At 42.0% G+C, this 22,366-nt stretch overlaps 1 protein-coding gene across 3 annotated transcripts in view; it reads left to right on the top strand.

The window, feature by feature from the left end:
- Positions 1–22,027, top strand: part of COX18 (cytochrome c oxidase assembly factor COX18) — a 47,974-nt gene extending 25,947 nt beyond the window's left edge. For all 3 annotated transcript variants that reach the window (XM_068233402.1, XM_068233405.1, XM_068233409.1), the window contains exons 4-7: positions 8,407–8,573; positions 10,999–11,120; positions 13,869–13,976; positions 21,804–22,027. In XM_068233402.1, coding sequence (XP_068089503.1) covers positions 8,407–8,573; positions 10,999–11,120; positions 13,869–13,976; positions 21,804–21,977 — 571 coding nt within the window. In that variant the 3' untranslated portion in view covers positions 21,978–22,027. The remainder of the gene's footprint in view (positions 1–8,406; positions 8,574–10,998; positions 11,121–13,868; positions 13,977–21,803) is intronic.
- The last annotated feature ends 339 nt before the right edge of the window (positions 22,028–22,366 follow it).

Raw genomic sequence — 22,366 nt, 5'->3', positions numbered from 1 at the left:
CCACTTTGCCGACGCGCGGTATGAGTGCGCGGTCGGCAAGTGGTTAATAGCCTGAAAGAAAAGTCTATTGGAAAAAATGGCAGTTCAGAGATTTCAGTGACTGTTACTGGATATCAGTAAAATGCTAGAGCCAGTCCATCAGAGAGAGGATAAGCAGCCGGGAATAGTGACTCTAATAGTGAAAAGCAATGAGACACATATCATTTGCAAAGTTCATGTTCATTTTCATGTACATTTTTCCAGCTTTGAACTGGACCAATTAAAGTAAAGGTCCAAGCTATAAAAAAAAAAAGATCCACTTACCTGGGGCTTCCTCCAGCCCCTGGCAGCCATCCTGTGCCCTTGCCACAGCTCCGGAGGCTCCCGATCTTCTCCGCTGCAGAAGCCAACCTCGCCAGGTCGGGTTCCGGGTCGGCCTCTTCTGCGCTCCATGGCGCGGGTCACGTGGTCCGGCCGACGTCATCAGGACTGCGCAGTACAGTCCTGATGAAATAGTTCTGCGCAGTACAGTCCTGATGACGTCGGCCGGACCACGTGACCCGCGGCGTGGAGCGCAGAAGAGGCCAACCCGAAACCTGACCTGGCAAGGTCGGGGTTCTGCATCGTAGAAGACCGGGAGCCACCGGAGCTGCGGCGAGGGCACAGGACGGCTGCCACTGGCTGGAGGAAGCCCCAGGTAAGTGGATCTTTTTTTTTTTTTTACTTGGATTTTTCCTTTAAATGCAGCAACTAATGCATTTGATTGGTCCATTTCCCAGCTTCATGATTTAGCACAAAACAGGTATCAACTAAGAATTACTGACCATCTCTTTTCACCAAACATTGTTCTTATCTTGTCTTCAAGGCAATTTTATTTTAACTCTTAGACTGCTGCCAATGTCTATACCGTGTTTCCCTGAAAATAAGACCTAACAGGAATTTCAAGAATGCTTAAAATATAATGAAAAACAAAAGTTTGCTTTCTTAAAACAGAAAGAATTTGCGATAATTCAGGTTGGAGTGAGCTCCGAGATGTCTCCCAGTGCATCACTGCTGAATATATGCAAATAACCATTGTTGCCCTTAGAAGCTAAACACACCTCCAGAACCGCTGGAATGCGATGATGTGTCAGCTTGTTAATTTGTGTGTTTAGCTTCTAAGGGCAACAATGGTTAATTTGCATATATTCAGCAGTGATGCACTGGGAGACATCTCGGAGCTCACTCCAACCTGAATTATCGCAAATTCTTTCTGTTTTAAGAAAGACAACTTTTGTTTTCCATAGCATTTTAGTAAGGGGGCTTTTAGGACCATTGTAGCCCCTACACACTCCAATGAGTTCTGGGTCACCATGAGCTTGCTGGTTAGTCTGTACCTCTTGAAATGTAAGACATCCCCCGAATTTAAGCCCTAGCAGCAGCTCACATGACACCAGCAAGTCATGCTCAATACAAAGCCTGGATACAGGAGAGCAGCAGTATAATGTGAGTTCTACAGTCCTGTATATGTGTCAGGCAATTTGTGTTTTTGTTGACGCCATCCCTCCTGATCTGTCGTGATAAGCAGCAGCAGAACTCCACCTCTTCATCTTTTCCCAGGACACACAGCTTATCCTATCATAGTTGTGGGGAGCCTGACAGAGTTTTCTTTCTGCAAGAAATAGACTCTTATCACATGATCAGCAGAATCAATTTATTTTAAATGAGAACCAATATCTGCAAACCACAAGCTCTGTGTATGTTGCATGTGTTTCATCATGGCATGCAGTTTGTGTCTTATTTTCGGGGAAACACGGTAGGTGTTCTGTGTTTTTCATATCCATATGCCACCAATGTTTAAAAGGTTTTTATACAAAACTACTTCCGTCTGTGGTGGAAGTCTATAAGCATTTTTGTGTCCCCATATTTCTTTTGCCACTGATGTTTAAAAGGCGTTAAGTACAAAGTTTTGGCTCAGTGCCAACTTTGTACTTCACTTGAACTAAGTAAATAATTCTAAGTTAATGCAGAAATATGCAAATGTTACTGCATATCTATGCAGCTTGAATATGGACCTGTGAAATACTTTTTTTACTACAAGATTTGATTAGTGCATTTTACAATAGATTTTCATAGTAATTCGTATAATTAGGGCTGCACGGTTTTTCGGTTTCAAACCGAAACCTCGGTTTGTGACGAGACGATCTAGTGATCGTCAGGGCTGTGGAGTCGGTCCAAAAATCCACCGACTCCTCGACTCCTCTAATTTGCATATTACAATTTTGTTAATTAACAGTATGTTACGTGAAATTCGTCTCTTAACTGCCAACGCTTAGGAAATTTACAAGACAACTGAAGTGAGAAGGATATGGAGACTGCCATATTTATTCCCTTTAGACTAAAACTAGTCCTTGGTAAGAGTACTTGTAAAAGGTACAAACCGGAACAAAGAACATCTATCAGGCCCTAGACAATGTAACTGTGGGTACATGTAATGGTGGCCATACATGGTACAATTTTTTCATACAATCTTACCATTTCTATGTAATATACGGGAACTGCCTAAATTATCCTTTCAGTATATTCACTTAATTTACCCTTACATTACATAGAAATGGTAAGATTGTATGAAAAAATTGTACCATGTATGGCCACCATTAGAATGATGTGCAGGTACTCTGCAGGGGAATGAGGAGATTCTTCCTCTATTACACATTCTTCATGCACAATCTGAACAAGGTTTATGGGTGACAGACAACACCTCTTTGTTCAATGCAGTGGCAGCTCCAGGAATTTTTTTTAGGGGGTGCTATGCAGGTGCTGGACCAATTTCCGGGGGAGCTGATGACCTGCGGCCCGCGAAGTGCGCCGCGGCAAAAAAAAATGGGCGTGGTCATGACCGGATGAGGGTGGGGCTAACTGTAATTTAAAGTGAACCCAGGATGAGAGTGATATGGTGGCTGCCATATTTATTTCCTTTTAAACAATTCTAGTTGCCTGGCAGCCCTGCTGATCTATAGGCTGCAGTAGTGAACTGAATTACACCAGAAACAAGCATGTAGCTAATCTTGTCAGTTCTGACAATATTGTCAGAAACCCCTGACCTGCTGCATGCTTGTTTAGGGTCTATGGTTGAAAGAATTAGAGGCAGAGGACCAACACGGCAGCCAGGCAGCTGGTATTACTTAGAAGGAGATAAATATGGCAGCCTCAATATTATTCTCACCTCGGGTTCCCTTTAAAAGTGCAACGCAAAGACAGAGGGCCCAAGCTTTGGTGACCCTTTCCCCAGAAAATTCACATAATTGTGCAGGTTTTCTCAAGAAAATACACATAATGTGAGCAGATTTGAACAAAAACACGTTCAATGACCCCAATATGCACAATTGTTATCAGATATGACCCCAATATGCACAATCGTTATCAGATGTGACCCCAATATGCACAATCGTTATCAGATATGACCCCAATATGCACAATCGTTATCAGATATGACCCCAATATGCACAATCGTTATCAGATATGACCCCAATATGCACAATTGTTATCAGATATGACCCCAATATGCACAATTGTTATCAGATGTGACCCCATTATGCACAACCGTTATCAGATATGACCCCAATATGCACAACCGTTATCAGATATGACCCCAATATGCACAACCGTTATCAGATATGACCCCAATATGCACAACCCTTATCAGATATGACCCCAATATGCACAATCGTTATCAGATATGACCCCAATATGCACAACTGTTATCAGATATGAACGCAATATGCACAATCGTTATCAGATATGACCCCAATATGCACAACCGTTATCAGATATGACCCCAATATGCACAATCGTTATCAGATATGACCCCAATATGCACAATCGTTATCAGATATGACCCCAATATGCACAACCGTTATCAGATATGACCCCAATATGCACAATCGTTATCAGATATGACCCCAATATGCACAATCGTTATCAGATATGACCCCAATATGCACAATCGTTATCAGATATGACCCCAATATGCACAATCGTTATCAGATATGACCCCAATATGCACAATTGTTATCAGATATCACCCCAATATGTACAATCCTCAGCAGATCTGACCCCAATATGCACAATGCTCAGCAGATCTGACCCCAATATGCACAATCCTCAGCAGTTCTGACCACAATCAGCAGCACCACCTGAAAAAAAAAAAAGAAACACCCATTTACTCACCTAGTCAGAAGACCTCCTGTTCCGACCTCCTCCTCTTCCGACCTCCTCCTCTCCTGACCTCCTTGTGGCGCGCAGCTCAGCTCCAACGATCCTCTTCCTTCCTGCAGCAGCCTGCATTACCCGGCGAGCAGGGCTACGGGAAAATGGCCGCCCGAAGCCCTGCACTGCAGAATCACTGTAGTGATTGGTAATACTGTGTGTGCCCGGCCGCACGCTCGAGTGGATCCGCCCCCCGCTCATTAACACTAATGCATATTCACTGCTTCTGGCCAATCGCGCATAGCGGGGCCAGATACAAGCATACAGACAGTGGGGAAAAAACCAAGCGTACACAACCAGCTTTCCGCTCTGTACAGCTCTGCCTACCGCTTCCATCATTACATCTCTGTCCAGCGATTGGTAAAGCTAGCTGTGTGTGCCCAGCCACTCGCGCAGATCTGCCCCCCCCCCCCCCCCCCCGCTCATTAACACCAATGCATATTTACTGCTTCTGGCCAATCGCACACAGCGGGGCCAGATACAAGGTACTACAGACAACGGGCCGGGCAGTGCGGGCACAATGTAAGCTGCTGCAGATACTAGACGATCACCACTTGAAACACCTTCCCTAACCCCCCTTCGCCCTAAAATGCAAAAGCTTGTTTTATAAAAAAAAAAAAATCGGGGGAAAATCGAAATTGCAATCTCTGAGAGAAAAATCGCAATTTCGATTTTTCCCAAAAATCGTGCAGCCCTAATACTGTATCATAATAATTAGCATAATTCTCAGTCAAAGGTCTCAAATTCATTTACAGGGAATCTGAAGTGAAAATAAACTTATGACATAATGATTTGTGTGTGTAGTATTCCTAAGAAATAGAACTTTAGAAGCAGAGACATGAGTCTCATATTGTTTCCAGTACAGGAAGAGTTAAGAAACTTCAATCAATATATTTCTTGTATCAACGCGCAACAACCCCTATGCACTCTTGTCAGTAATGCGCTATAACCAGGCCTGGCAGCCTTTCAAGAATATACAAATGTGTTGAAGCGCAAAACAAAAGTTGATATGCATACACATAAACCACAAGTTCACATAAGATATTCTATCTGCACTATCGATTGGTAAATGTCCCATCAACATTTTTTAGTTATCCCATATACATGGTACAGGGCTTGATGAAATAGACAGTTCCAATTTTCTTTACTCCACCAGGATCACCCAAATTTAAACATGAATCTGACCACTATTAGACTGGTCAAATATGCGCGCATCCAGGGAGCCTCGGTGCCTCAGGGTCCTGGTACAGACTTTTGCCACTTTAGTTAGTGAAGCATTGAATCTTCAAGCATGGCAATCTGGCTTTGCATTACCTCAAAGAACAAGCCTCATATAGCGTAATTCCGTTTAAAAACAATATCTTTATTAAAAATTGCACTCACATGATGTAGACTTTAGTTCAGGCACAGAGTTTTCATATGGGCTCTCCCCCGTGGCCTATGCAGGGCCCGGCAGCATCAGTTTCCTCTTCCTCGCTTGTAGTCTCCGATATCTAAAAATGTTGATGGGACATTTACCAATCGATGGTGTACATGGGATATCTTATGTGAACTTGTGGTTTATGTGTATGCATATCAACTTTTGTTATGCGCTTCAAAACATTTGTATAAGAAACTTCAATTGTTATCTATGCAAAAGAGCTTCTCTGAGCTCTCCAACTAATTTAGTCAGAAAGCAGTTATTTTCTGAAGCACTCATCTCAACCTCACTGCTTCTTGTTTGTTTAACCCATTCGCGTTCCGTCGTTTTCACTTGAGAAATGTTCACCTGCCATTCATTAGCCTATAACTTTATCACTATCACAATGAACTGATCTATATCTTGTTTTTTTCCACCACCAATTAGGCTTTCTTTGGGGGGTACATTTTACTAAGAGCCACTTTACTGTAAATGCATTTTAACAGGAAGAATAAGAAAAAAAAAACGCAAAAAATTGATTATTTCTCAGTTTTCAGCCATTATAGTTTTAAAATAATACATGCCTCCATAATTAAAACTCACGTATTGTATTTGCCCATATGTCCCGGTTATTACACCGTTAAAATTATGTCCCTATCACAATGTATGGCGACAATATTTTACTTGGAAATAAAGGTGCATTTTTTCCGTTTTGCATCTATCACTATTTACAAGTTTAAAATAAAAAAAATATAGAAATATTTCATCTTTACATTGATATTTAAAAAGTTTAGACCCTTAGGTAAATATTTACATGTTTTTTTTTTTATTGTAATGTTGTTGTTTTTTTTATAGTGAACATTTTATTTGGGTAGTTTTGGGAGGGTGGGAGGTAAACAATAGGTTTATAATGTAAATGTGTGTTAATTTTCATTTTTTTTAACTTTTAGTTGTAGTATTACTTTTTGGCCACAAGATGGCGGCCATGAGTTTGTTTACATGACGTCACTTTAAGCGTAACACACGCTTAGAGCGACGCATGGGGGAGGTAACAATCCAGAAAAGGCGCAGCTCCCTAGAGAAGCTGTCGCTTTTTCAGCGGGGGAGAGCAATCAGTGATCGGGCACCATAGCCCGATTCACTGATTGCCTGGCTAATGAACCGCGGGCTGGGAGCACGCGTGCACGCGCGTGATCGGCCACGGGAAGGCGCGGTAGCGCGCATGGTTCCTGGACGTAGTTTTTACGACCAGGAACCAAAATAGGTTAAAGTTTTTCTGCCAGTTCAAAGGGTCATTAGCTCTACTCGGTTTCATCATTTAAAATATATTGTAGCTTGTAAAATGCAAATACTAGAGAATGATGCAATGTTAAGAAAAAAAAGCTATATAACTGAAAATAAAAATATGAGACTCTTTTCTTTGCTACTAATCTCTATTAATTTTGCTACACATACAATTCATTATATCATACATTTTGTTTGCTTCAGTGTCACTTTAACCTCCTTGCCGGTCTAAAAAATCCGGCAAGGAGGCAGCGCCGCACATTTTTTTAATTTTTTTTTTTTCTTAAATCATGTAGTGAGCCCAGGGCTCGCTACATGATAGCCGCTGCTCAGCGGCATCCCCCCGCCCTCTTCGATCGCCTTCGGCGATCTCCGATCAGGAAATCCCGTTCAAAGAACGGGATTTCCTGGAGGGCTTCCCCCGTCGCCATGGCGACGGGCGGGATGACGTCACTGACGTCGGGACGTCATTGGGAGTCCCGGGCCTTCCCTCGGCGCTGCCTGGCACTGATTGGCCAGGCAGCGCACGGGGTCTGGGGGGGGGCCGCGCGCCGCACCGGATAGCGGCGATCGGGCGCGCGGCGGCGGCGATCGGGGTGCTGGCGCAGCTAGCAAAGTGCTAGCTGCGTCCAGCAAAAAAAAAATTAGACAAATCGGCCCAGCAGGGCCTGAGCGGCACCCTCCGGCGGCTTACCCCGAACGTAGTTCGGGATTACCGCCAAGGAGGTTAATAAGAATCCTACTGACTAATTTGGACTTGGTACATGTTGATTTGGGCAAGAGATTTAATAAACAACATTCAAACATAGCTGGCACTGGCATGTAGCTTTTGTTTAGAATAGCTGGCAGTCTAAGGGTTAAATAGTGGGATGTTTTTAGATGTTGCCATGCATTGATCGTATAGGCATTCACATTTTTAGTCCATTTTTCATCAGTGTGTCATGCACAGATTTAGGGCCCTTTTCCACTATGAAATGCGATCGCGATTGCGATCGCGATTCCAATCGCGATCGCAATCGCATTTCAATTTCCACCATGCGATTGCGATTGCGATTGAGCTACTATATTCATTATAGTCCAGCTCAATCGCATACAAAACGCGGCAGGACGACGATTGCGCTTTGACCAAAATCGCATCGCAATCGGATCGCACTAATGGAAATTGCTGCTGCAGTTTCCATTAGTTTAATGTACCTTGCGATTTGCGATCAGAAGCAAATCGCAAATCGCAGGCTAGTGGAAAAAGGCCCTTAGAGGTATTTAGTTGTGTGGCTTTATACCTTCCTGAGAAGCTTCACATAGAAGTGACCTTTCCCAGACCTCTGACCTCGTTAGTTCAGGGCAGTAGTGCTCCTGTCTCATTTCCTGCCCTGCCTGTATGTAGCATTAGGCCAGTAATCGGAGAGACCTTCTACAGTCAGACAGCTTCTCACACAGGAACTTTTTGAATATAAAACTATTGTAACACTGGTCATATTTTTTCTTTTCAAATAAAGGTTTCACTTCCAAAAAAACATGAAACGGATCATAACCCAGCTGTATGTGCGTGATAACTGTCACCCTGTTAAAGCCAGCCTGATCATGTGGATCCAGATCCCAATGTGGGTATTTGTCTCACTGGCCTTGAGAAATGTAACCTTCAATCCAAGTGGATCCAGCACAGGTAATTCTGAACTCATTTTGGTTTTTATACTTACGTAATATTCCGATGTGTGTTTTCTACATTTGGAGAACCCATATGAAATAAGTGAGTCCTGGCACACCAGAACTGAGAGGAATCTAAAAAGCTGACATATGTATTTCCGTTTAAACTGCCTGCCTGTCTGTCCTGCTGATCTTCTGCTTCTAATACTTTTAGCCATAGACCCTGAACAAGCATGCAGATTACGGTAGGTGTTTCTGACTGGTTTAGCCACATGTTTGTTTTAGGCATATGATTCAGACACTACTGCAGTCAAAGAGATCGACAGGACTGCCAGGCAACTGGTATTGTTTAAAAGGAAAATACACATTGCAGCCTCCATATCCCGCTCAGTTCAGATGTCCTTTAAAAAGTAAACCATATAAAGACATAGATAAATACAGTGATGTGAAAAACTATTTGCCCCCTTCCTGATTTCTTATTCTTTTGCATGTTTGTCACACTTAAATGTTTCTGCTCATCAAAAACCGTTAACTATTAGTCAAAGATAACATAATTGAACACAAAATGCAGTTTTAAATGATGGCTTTTATTATTTAGTGAGAAAAAAACTCCAAACCTACATGGCCCTGTGTGAAAAAGTGATTGCCCCCCTTGTTAATAAATAACTGAACTGTGGTTTATCACACCTGAGTTCAATTTCCGTAGTCTCCCCCAGGCCTGATTACTGCCACACCTGTTTCAATCAAGAAATCATAGGAGCTATCTGACACAGAGAAGTAGACCAAAAGCCAAATAATAAAAGCCATCATTTAAAACTGCATTTTGTGTTCAATTATGTTATCTTTGACTAATAGTTAATGGTTTTTGATGAGCAGAAACATTTAAGTGTGACAAACATGCAAAAGAATAAGAAATCAGGAAGGGGGCAAATAGATTTTCACATCACTGTAATAGAGCACACTAATTATAAAGTAATTGATCATTACATCCTCTTAACCAGCAATAAGGGCAGGATGAATTACGGTAGGTACTGCCATTAATGTATAAAACATTTTTTTCTGGGGGTCCTATTTTAAATTATTGTTATTATACGTAGGAATAGGTACAAGGGTTTTCTAGTAGTGTCACCCTACTATTAAATGCTTGTTTACCCACCGAGCAGAGACGGGGAGATACGACTCCGCTGAGCTGTAGCTGTGGTGCTGGTCACAAAAAGTGAATTGCTCTGAAGCAGAGAGAATAGTGGGAGGAGTCTGTTGATTATCCATATTGTTATAAGTAAATTGGTGAGCTCACCTAGATACTGCCTGTGGATGAGGATGAGATGGGGAAGGAGTTTGGTTAGTAACCAGAGATCTGGCCTTTCCAGTGTAATGATGTTTCAATAGGATTAAGCGCTACTGAACTCATCCAGCCAGGTATTTCTAATATGTTAACTGCAATATGTACAGATGTGCAATGCACAAAACTTTACGCATTGTTATTAAATGCAAATTTACATGTTATATGCATTTAAAAAAAGTGGGGAGCTGAACTAGCTTTTTAATGTAAGAGTGTCGTCCGGAAAGTAACAACCATTATCAATTAAAGAAACATTTATTTTATTTAAGGCACACTGTATCTTTTGATTATTTCTCCACATAATCACCTTTTTTATTTACGTATTTATCATATCTTTTTACAAAGTTTTCAATCCCTTTGTTGCAGTTGTATCACACGCCTCACCTATGAGTCGTAGGGAGGCGTACATTTGAATACGGCGCTGGTAGACTCAGGATCCAGCTGTTAAATGGCTGGTCCTGCTTCTGCACAAGTCCGGGGCGTTTTAATTACTATTCCCCCTCCAGGCCGACATGGATAGTGGGGGAATGAAATAATTCGGCTTCCAGCGATTGCTGGAGGCCGAATTATTGTGTTTTTTAAACAACTTCGGCTCCGTCTTCTGACGGAGCCGACCTTCCTCACTGAGCGCCGCTATAGACTGATTCCCATTACAGTCTATGGCGGCGCTGGCTGCGCCCAAAGCTAGCAGCGCTGAAAAGCACTGCTCCGGTAGGGAGAGGGGATGGGGGCTTCATGTTAATGCTACTGTACAAACTGTTACTGGCATTATGCAGTCATGTGACGAGCAGCACAGGGAGAGAAGAGGTTAACCTGACAGTTGTCAGTTAAATTACAATGAAATCATTTTTTTCTACATGACTCTCATATGCTTATTGGGTATGCTAAGCAAAGCAAGCAGTAGAAAAAAGGATTTGCAGATATTGATGCAATTGGCATTATCTTCAGGAAAACATGAAACATTTATATAAAAATTGGTTATACGCGTACATGAAGTTTACAGACATCTGCACCAAAATGTAAAGGGCAAGTCCTAAAGACAATCATATACAAAAGATTTGTAGTATTTTTGCTGATATATAATACTTATCTCTGTTTTAAGGGCTGGAGCTTCAGAGGCAGCTACAGGAAGGAGGAGCCCTTTGGTTTTCTGACCTCACACTTCCAGATTCTACTTGGATTCTCCCAATATCTATGTGTGTCATCAATTTGTTGATAACAGAGGTATAAATACAGTCATATAAGCTATATGTGTTACCTGTGTATTTGTTTTTCAATATGAGCAGTAAAGATATGGCAACATTTGTTGTTACCGCGCATGCCACCTCTGTCCCAATAGGTTAGCAACACGATTATAAGTTTTTAAAAAATTGCCTGAAAGAGTTAATAAGTTTAGTTTAATGCTGTCATTGGAGCCTTATTATAGCATGCCTTATGCACATGCTTACACATGCTAAAATAAACTCTGCCTTGTCCCAGTTTAGTATAGCATGTGTACAGCACCGTTAGCTCTCTTTATAGTTGAGATGAAAAATAAGTACAGTTAGATAATACTATAGAACAGTTTTATGAATCAATCTCATAGTGTTTAACCACTTAATGACAACCAGACTTATAAAAACGTCCCGCTAGAGCCTCTTAACGGCTCCAGGACATTTTATAAAAGTCAAACAGTACTGCTGCCGCTGTGCACGTGCGCTCCCGCACGTGCATTCCCGTGCGTGTGCAGGTGAGATTAGTGAGAGAAAAAAACACCATGAAAAAAATACACCTTTATTTCCAATTAATATATTGTCACCATACTTTGTACTAGGAAAAAATAAAGGAAAAAGGGATAGAAAAATAACTGGTTCGCATTCCATGGTTTTTACCCCTTAAGGTTTTTGACATGTTTAACACTTTAGCTGTTTTATTTTGATGCAACAGTAACTTTTTAATTACTTATGCTATCTTAGTGATATAATGTATATCTTGTTCTTTCAGTACAATCTAGGCTTTCTTTGGGTAATATTTTTCTCCCAAAACTATTTTATTTGACAGTCTCTTTACGGGGAAAAATTAGGTGTAAATGCAGAAAATACCCATTTTTTCCATCTTCCTAATTTTCACATCATACTTCCCACAGTTATAAAATACATAAAAATGATGAATTCTTCGGCCCTTCACGGTTAAAACTATACCCCATATGCCTTATTTTATTACTAGTTGAGCATGTGGCGGACCGTTATCCCCAGCCTGCCAGTATGTGGCGATTTGATGCGTTCACTAGGGCGACATTTTAGGGCCCATAGTGCTGTACAGAGGCATCGCTAGGCAACAGCAGAGTGATACATCTGTAGAGCATTGGGGCCCCAAACTTTTTCCCTATCGATCACATCCGGTCTCTACAGGCGGCAGTTATTAAACGTTTATATAAAGGTATATGTACAGTATTGCACGGGTTAATAATTGGTTAAAGGCTAGGCTGGGGTTACAAACTAACTAGGGATGATTTTTTTTCCTAACTTTATTGAATGATTGTTGCTATTAGCTAGCAACAATCATTCACAGGATTGTTCACGTGCACGAGCAAGACATAGGGCTTGATTCACAAAGCGGTGCTAACCTACTTAGCACGTCTAAAGTCTTTAGACGCGCTAACCAGGGTGCTAAGTAGGTTAGCACCGGATTTCTCAATCAGATCACACGCTAACTTTGCGCGCGCAAAGTTTTACGCGCGCTAAGTCCCATAGGCTTTAATGGGCACTTCGCGCGGAGCGCTCTGTGCAGTATGCGCGTAAAGTTTTACGCGCATAAAGTTTTGCGCGCGTAAAGTTTTATGCGCGATAAGCTTGTTTAGACGTGCTAAGGGGGTTTTCACAGGCGTGCTAACAGTTAGCACCGCTTTGTGAATCAAGCCCATAGATTCTATGTCCTAAAACCCACAGCAGTACTGATTAGGACGTAGAATCTACATCCTGGGACAACAAGCAGTTAAACAATATTTTCAAGATATTAGCTTATGTTGTATGACACAAATCAAAATGTACCGTACATTGGTGCAAATTTTGCACATACTGGTAACACTGAACTTATATACCAATCCACAGCATTCTGGTCTTGTGCAAAAAAAATAGTCTACAACTTGCCTTTCTGTTAACCAAAAAGAGTGTCTATGCTAACTACAATGACATCCAATATACAGTTTCAAAAAAAGGACACCCTTACATCCCTACCAATGTTATTTTATAATTAAAAGGGAAAAAATAAAACTAAAAAGCAAGAGCTGGCCCAGTTCAGCACTGCTCTATAACTCATACTGCTCCATGCCACAATTTTCCATATGCAGACTATATGCATTCAGCCACCATGGCCCCCCTGACAAAGAAATATGCTACTTGTGGAGTGTTTTGGTCAACTCATCTTGTGTCTCTTTGACCACCAATCTCAATATGTCTATCAATGGTTACCGCAACTAGTTTGACAGATCTGGTAAGTATGGTGTTGGCTGGCATCTTCCCAAGGTCAATAGAAGTGGCAAAGATATTTGATGCTACCTATGGTGGGAGACCAAAAAATCTTGTTAGCAGACACGTTTAGTCCTGTTTACCAGTATAGATGACAAGCAGTTTCACAAAAAGTTAAATTGCCCGTGTGCGTTAGGCAGTCAGGACAGATAGTTACGGTACCTGTCTCGCTGCTTCTAGCCACTGTGCTACGTGCAGTGCTCTATCCTCTCAACACTTCTGCCTTCACCACCGGAACTTCCCCTGCTGTGAATGCTGAGCAGATGGAGAGCAGCATGTAGTTGCAGCAGCTAGATGCGGCAAGACAAAAGTAAGTTAACTCTTTCTGCCTCCACCCCCTTTCACACATGGGCAGATACAGTCTCTTTTTTTCACAAAACTGTGCTCACTCATCCTTATTTATTAGCATTTAACCATGAACAGTAGCGTACTTAGTGAATACTTTTTTTTTTTTTCTGTGAAACAGATCTTTGCTCTGCAGAAGATCGACATGTCTAAATTTCAGCGATACATAACCATCTTTATTAGGACATTGTGTATAGTAATGATCCCCATTGCTGCCAGTGTTCCATCGGTAAGTAGCTTATTCAGTTCCACATCGCTGTGTATCAGTCTTCTTATTTTAGGCTGTATGTACATTTATGTAAAATGACAACTGCACAGTTTCTCAGGTCACTTCAGCAGTTTAGTATGGCCGCCAGTAATTAACAAATGTTTTGACTCGTAAGTTAATTGACTCCACCCAGGAAGCAGAATTTGTGACTGGAAAGGCGCACCTTCTAGAACAGTCTTTCTTATACTTTTCACCCTGAAGGCACCCTTCAAATAATTTTTAGAGGTACCTTTGGATAAGGTGTTGCTAAGAACACCTTTAACTGTGGCAGCCTCCTTTTTTTCACCCCCGATTTATTTTCTTCCTGTATAGTGCTCCCTACTACAGTAACCTGTGTTAGTGTTTCTTATTATAGTTCCCACAATTAAAGTTCTTCCCTATAACAGGGCTCTTTATTACACTGCCTCACTATCATACATTTTTTTTTATCACTGCAATTATACCGACCCCCAATTTAGCCAGTCTCACTGGTGGGAAAATGCCAGGGAAACCCTGCAATGAACCCTGGGGCTCCAGGGAGCCCTGGTTGAGAAAGCCTGTAATCTAGAAGTTGATCCTGAGCCTGTGGTAATTGCTCAGTGATTTGACAGCCCCAAATTCCTCCTCAGTGAGAAAGCAAATTTGTTTGTTTGGAACATTTTTGAGCTCAGTAGGGATGAACAATGGGATGCAAAAAACTCATAGTTAATGCAGAATCATGCAAATGTTGTATGCAAATTACACAGCTTGAAAATCGACAATCTAATTGCATCCTGGATTTGACTGGTCAACTTTCTAGCTACATAAATTTGCAGACAAACTTAGCATACCGTAATCCTGAATCACCTTGAAATTATTTGCATCTCACTGACCATTCATATTCAACTTATCACCAGTGTTAGTTGGATGTATGCAGCACACATAGTTTTGCAGCATTGCTATGAATTGCAATTCTACATTATCTTTAATAACAAAGCTATACTGCACATTATTATTAATTCGTATTTATATAGCGCCAACATCTTCTGTAGTGCTGTACAGAGTATATTGTCTTGTCACTTAACTGTCCCTCAGAGGAGCTCACAATCTAATCCCTACCAAAGTCATATGTCTATATTGTGTAGTGGACGAATTGTAGTCTAGGGCCAATATAGGGTTAAAAAAATTAACCCATCTGTGTGTTCTTGGGATGTGGGAGGAAACTCAAAGTGCCTGGAGGAAACCCACACAGAACCGGGGAGAACATACAAATTCCGTGCAGATAGTGCCCTGGCTAGGATTCGAACTGGGGACCCAGCGCTGCAAGGCGAGGGTGCTAACCAAGATCATGCACTGCGAGTATGCTGATTATAGGTATAAATATCTGTATTCAGTGAAGTAGCAATAATGGTAGAGGTATTGTGGAGCATCCAACCAGTTGCCGCATAAGCGATGTGCCCAGGCCCGGATCCAGCAGCACTCCGGATCAATCTTGCAAGTGTAGAGAAGAGCCGGCACCATCTGAAGTAATATATTGCTCTTTTATTTCATCAGAGTATAGCAGCAGTAAAATGTGACGTTTCGAGGCGTACGCCTCTTTATCAAGCTTGCTGCATATCAACTGCACAACAATATACATCCATATATATATAGTATTACTCATCAGCAGTGGCCAATCAATTCAAAATATCCTAACCAATCAGTCACATCCACAATCCTGCGGACCTGATGGGGAACTAAAAACGCTCACCTGCTGATGCAGACGCCTCCCCTGTGTCCCTCCCATCCACGAACACCCAATGACCGCCGCCTCTGCCCCCTTCTCCCGTCCTATCCGGCTGTCAAACCACGCTGGCCGCGCATGCGGACAAGCTAGGAGACCATGTCGGATGACGCCACGACGACAGCGCAGAAGCGCAGCCGTCAGGCGTCTAGACGGGAGACGCGATGATGTCAGCGGCAGCAGCCGCTGTCTGTCATCTGTTGGAAGGCGGGGCAGAGACGGGGGACATGAGGAAAGCCCATATCAAAATAGGAAGTAGCATAAATGGTAAACTTTGTAGGCAGAGCGACCACATAATCATATGTGACACTCATACATTAATCATCTAGGCCAAAATCTATGTCTAAACCACAGTAATAACACACATCAATGGCATACCTAGTAAAGTGTAAGGGAGCATATGGATTTGCAGAGAGCGAAGTGCAGGGCAGCCAGCTATGCTTTAGGACCCTATTCCCAGACATACACCCTATAGGACACTATTCCTAGGTACAAGAACAATGAAAAAGTTTTTATTCAAAATGCCTGTCAAAATTACAGAGATATAATGGAGATAAAAAATTAAAAAATTAAAATTACAAAATCATAAAAATGATAAAAATAGAAAGAAAAAATTACTGTAAATAATAATAAAATAAATAAACTGATTCTGGATATCATACAGGCTGGGTACAATGGAGGTGGGCAGTCATATAAAGGGAATAAGATCCAATTCTCTATTAAGGCCCGTGGCTCCATTGTATCCAGCCTCTTAATCCAATATGCTTCTCTCCAAAGTAATTTTTTAATGCGGTCACCCCCACGTCTCAGTGGAGCCACTTGTTCAATAACCATGAACCTCAACTGACTTGCACTGTGTTTAGCCTGTACAAAATGCGACGCAACCGCTTGATCGACTAACCGTTCACGAATCGCATATTTATGTGACGACAATCGCTTTTTTAATCTCTGTGTGGTTTGTCCAATATAAAGCAAGCCACATGGACATTTCAAGGCATATACGACATACTTAGAGTCGCATGTATGCCACCCGTTAATCTTAAATTTGGTGCCGCGGTAGGGGTGACAGATTTCACCCCCCTTAATCACAGCACTACAGTGCACACAGTTGAGACATGGATAAGTACCTCGCCTATTTGTTCTCTGAGGGACCTCCCTCACACTTTCTGCATGCACCAACCGATTACGGAGGGTTGGGGCACGTTTATAAGAAATCAATGGAGGATTTCTAAAATATTCAATCTCTGGAAAAGTGTCAGACAGCAGATGCCAATGGCGTCTGACAATTTTCGTGATCGTATCGCTCTTTGTATTATATTTCGTAATAAAGGGTATACGTTTACTCAGCTGTTGTCTGGGTCTGCATCCCTCAGCACGGTCAGTCACCCTCGCACGTGATCTCTGCAAAATATTTTTAGGGTAACCTCTGGCTAGAAATTTCTCTTCCATCTCCTCAAACCTGCGTCCACGCACTGTCTCATCATCAACAATGTTGGATATCCTATGAAATTGACTCGTTGGAACCGATCTCCTCGTAGCCCACGGGTGGAAACTCCCAAAATGCAATAGGGAGTTCACATCCGTGGGCTTAACATAGAGATCGGTAACCAACCGATCACCATTTCTGGTGACCAGTGTGTCCAAAAAGGCTACCTGCTTCTCTGAACTGTGAATTGTAAGCTGAGACAGCTCTCTGATACATTGACGTATCGGTTGCTTGATCAGGATCCTCTTCCGGGTATACAACATTCTATTTCTGAGATAGTGTCAACAGCAGTTAGAGACGAGATCATTGATGATAAGTTAGCTAAGTATTTAATACAAGAATATCCTATTACTCCAGTGATTTACGTCTGCCCAAAGATACACAAGAGATTGGATAATCCGCCGGGTCGGCCCATTGTTGCGGGGGTTGACTCGGTGTTTGCTCCAATCGCAAAATATTTGGATCAATTACTGAGACCGTATGTGGTGGCGCTTAAGTCGTATTTGCGAGATACTCGGATGTTCTTGAGTATCATACGCAATATGGACTCGGTGCCAGATCCATGTTTACTTGTTACTTTGGATGTGGAGAGCCTCTATACCTCCATCCCACATGATGGGGGTATAGAGGCGGTCCAATACATCCTGGAAACTGCCTCTGATTATGATGCTAAACAGATTAGGTTTATTTGTGATCTGTTGTCTATAGTGCTGAAACACAATTATTTCAGATTTGATCAATCATTCTACCTTCAGGTGAGGGGTACGGCTATGGGGTCGAATGTGGCCCCGTCCTACGCAAACATCTACATGGGGATATATGAAGAGATGTATGTATACACTAATGACTTATTCAAAAAATATGCTGTACAGTGGTACCGTTATATTGATGATGTTTTTTGCGTGTGGGCGGGGTCACATTCGACCCTTCAGCTGTTTGTTGAGGAGTTGATGGCACGATGTAGTGACATTAGGCTTACAATTCACAGTTCAGAGAAGCAGGTAGCCTTTTTGGACACACTGGTCACCAGAAATGGTGATCGGTTGGTTACCGATCTCTATGTTAAGCCCACGGATGTGAACTCCCTATTGCATTTTGGGAGTTTCCACCCGTGGGCTACGAGGAGATCGGTTCCAACGAGTCAATTTCATAGGATATCCAACATTGTTGATGATGAGACAGTGCGTGGACGCAGGTTTGAGGAGATGGAAGAGAAATTTCTAGCCAGAGGTTACCCTAAAAATATTTTGCAGAGATCACGTGCGAGGGTGACTGACCGTGCTGAGGGATGCAGACCCAGACAACAGCTGAGTAAACGTATACCCTTTATTACGAAATATAATACAAAGAGCGATACGATCGCGAAAATTGTCAGACGCCATTGGCATCTGCTGTCTGACACTTTTCCAGAGATTGAATATTTTAGAAATCCTCATTGATTTCTTATAAACGTGCCCCAACCCTCCGTGATCGGTTTGTGCATGCAGAAAGTGTGAGGGAGGTCCCTCAGAGAACAAATAGGCGAGGTACTTATCCATGTCTCAACTGTGTGCACTGTAGTGCTGTGATTAAGGGGGGTGAAATCTGTCACCCCTACCGCGGCACCAAATTTAAGATTAACGGGTGGCATACATGCGACTCTAAGTATGTCGTATATGCCTTGAAATGTCCATGTGGCTTGCTTTATATTGGACAAACCACACAGAAATTAAAAAAGCGATTGTCGTCGCATAAATATGCGATTCGTGAACGGTTAGTCGATCAAGCGGTTGCGTCGCATTTTGTACAGGCTAAACACAGTGCAAGTCAGTTGAGGTTCATGGTTATTGAACAAGTGGCTCCACTGAGACGTGGGGGTGACCGCATTAAAAAATTACTTTGGAGAGAAGCATATTGGATTAAGAGGCTGGATACAATGGAGCCACGGGGCCTTAATAGAGAATTGGATCTTATTCCCTTTATATGACTGCCCGCCTCCATTGTACCCAGCCTGTATGATATCCAGAATCAGTTTATTTATTTTATTATTATTTACAGTAATTTTTTCTTTCTATTTTTATCATTTTTATGATTTTGTAAGTTTAATTTTTTATCTCCATTATATCTCTGTAATTTTGACAGGCATTTTGAATAAAAACTTTTTCATTGTTCTTGTACCTAGGAATAGTGTCCTATAGGGTGTATGTCTGGGAATAGGGTCCTAAAGCATAGCTGGCTGCCCTGCACTTCGCTCTCTGCAAATCCATATGCTCCCTTACACTTTACTAGGTATGCCATTGATGTGTGTTATTACTGTGGCTTAGACATAGATTTTGGCCTAGATGATTAATGTATGAGTGTCACATATGATTATGTGGTCGCTCTGCCTACAATGTTTACCATTTATGCTACTTCCTATTTTGATATGGGCTTTCCTCATGTCCCCCGTCTCTGCCCCGCCTTCCAACAGATGACAGACAGCGGCTGCTGCCGCTGACGTCATCGCGTCTCCCGTCTAGACGCCTGACGGCTGCGCTTCTGCGCTGTCGTCGTGGCATCATCCGACATGGTCCCCTAGCTTGTCCGCATGCGCGGCCAGCGTGGTTTGACAGCCGGATAGGACGGGAGAAGGGGGCAGAGGCGGCGGTCATTGGGTGTTCGTGGATGGGAGGGACACAGGGGAGGCGTCTGCATCAGCAGGTAAGCGTTTTTAGTTCCCCATCAGGTCCGCAGGATTGTGGATGTGACTGATTGGTTAGGATATTTTGAATTGATTGGCCACTGCTGATGAGTAATACTATATATATGGATGTATATTGTTGTGTAGTTAATATGCAGCAAGCTTGATAAAGAGGCGTACGCCTCAAAACGTCGCATTTTACTGCTGCTATACTCTGATGAAATAAAAGAGCAATATATTACTTCAGATGGTGCCGGCTCTTCTCTACACGTGAAGTAGCAATAAGGGATGCAGAGTTTTCGCTGTGCCAGTCCCTGTGGACCTGATGGGCTCACATGGGCCTTCAGTCCTTATATTAGATCTTTTATGTTGCTATAGTTGTAATCATCACCTCTATTTGTGCTTTGAATTATGATACTCATTAACAATCCATTCCTTTTGCCTCTGCTTATACCTTTGTTACACAATGGCTGTCCTAGAAAAGCCCGTTTTTGGTGCTATGGATTATGCATTTATTAAGCCTACAGTGCTGGGGGTGGCTGGGGAGAGGGCCCTGCATAATATTTGCACTGGAATCCCATGGCTTTGTAGTTACACTACTGTCTGGATTTACAAATACAGCAGAGTCACAGTTATCTAGAACTCAACTAACCAGAAGTCTCAACCAACCAGAACAATTCAGCGGCAGTACTCACAGTTGTGAAGGCAACTTATTAGCATTTTTGTAGGCTCTGCTGTGCTTAAAGACTGGGGTCCAGTCTTACTAGCCAGAGATATTAGAGGCAGAGGGAAGGAGGGAGGAGGAGGAGAGGGGACTGAATTTACACACTGGCAAGCTGATAGTATCTCCAGCCCTAAGCCTGTGACAATGTGACAAACAGAACATGGCTGCCCTCATTGTATCACAGGAATAAATAATCATAAACTGTTGAAGCTGTTTGCAGATAGATATGCTGTCTAAACTATCTAAACTTTAGATAACATATATAGACAAGTTACTTGTTATAGTTAGTTTTTCATCTCGAATCAGCTTTAAACAATGGAATTAATGTAAGTTTTCCACTTTCAAAAGGAAAGGAAATCACATTTGTTTTTACTAGTCACATAGCATCTGACATTTCAGCTTTCTTACTAAATGTCTTTTTATGTCAGGTATCAATTTTAACTTTCCAATAATTTCTCATATGCAGACTTCTATGACCAGACACTTAACCTCATGGCGCTTGTGTGTTCTTCCTGTGTTTATTTGTTGTTTCCTCTTGGCACTTTGGTATCTTTCCACATTTCAAACATATACTTTTTTCTTTACATAAACTTGAATGTATTAAGTACAGTATAGCAAGGAATTCCGTCTACTCTTTGACTACTCAATATTTCCTCCACCACTCACTGATATCCCTATCCATAAAATCCTACAGTTACTGTATCTGTTTTCTCCTGTAAATGCCCGTTACCTCCTAGTGATTTTTCTGACAATTTTTCCAATGGGACGTGATCTTTTGAGTGACGAGTGGTTGTTTCCGCGATCTTGCGATGTTGGTGCAGGCGCACAATCACGCAATTGTCGCTTAGCATCATGCGGAGATAACGACCGTCACGGTGGATCAGATTTTAAAGATCCCCGATGACTCCCGGACATGACATCGTGCATACCTGCCGACCAGAAGATGTATCAGGGAGCGCTCCTTGTCAGGGAGACGTCGCTGGATCCATCTTTGTGCAGCGCCAGGCAAGTATATAGCTTAAGGAAAATACTGAATGTGTCTTGAATTTGAAAAAGCTATAGGAAAATCTCTGAGCTCCAGTGCTCTCCTGCTGTCACTTACTAAAAGGGATTTTCCTTTTTGAAAACTTAGAAGAATTGAATTATTTGCTTGTTTTTGTGTGTGTTTTTTCCTGCAGAGCATGGCTTTCTACTGGGTTTCCTCAAGTTTTGTGGGCTTAACGCACAATCTGCTGCTCCGGTCACCGACTGCACGACGCCTGTTGAGAATTCCACGATTGAAAGCAGACTCTGACACTCCTTACAAGGACTTATTAGCAGCATTTACAACAAAATATTTAAAAGGCAAATAGTGTGATGTGCATAACACTTTTGTTTTTGTAAGAATTACACATTTTAAACACATCTATACCCTACTCCTTATTTTATGCCATACCTATGCTTAGGTAAAAGGATATTGAACTTGCTTTAGGTGTCTAGGCAATAATGTGAGAACATGCTGTAGATATGGTTAACATGAACAATCTGGCTGCCATCATCGCTTATAAGCTTTTAATATCTGTTTGTGAGGTGTCAGAATGACTAAAGTACAAAAATCACGCATTTGCAGCTCGGTACATGAGTCACATGCATATTTTCCGTCACTTGTTCTGGAACATCCTGTCATTTAAGGCACATTTATTGTTATTGCTTGAAAATGTTATCTAGTGTTCCAAATTTCTGAATGTCCACTATGGAACAT

The sequence above is a fragment of the Hyperolius riggenbachi genome, chromosome 1 (genome assembly GCF_040937935.1).
Source record: "Hyperolius riggenbachi isolate aHypRig1 chromosome 1, aHypRig1.pri, whole genome shotgun sequence".
Classification (NCBI taxonomy): domain Eukaryota; kingdom Metazoa; phylum Chordata; class Amphibia; order Anura; family Hyperoliidae; genus Hyperolius; species Hyperolius riggenbachi.
This window is presented reverse-complemented; position numbering and strand designations above follow the sequence as displayed.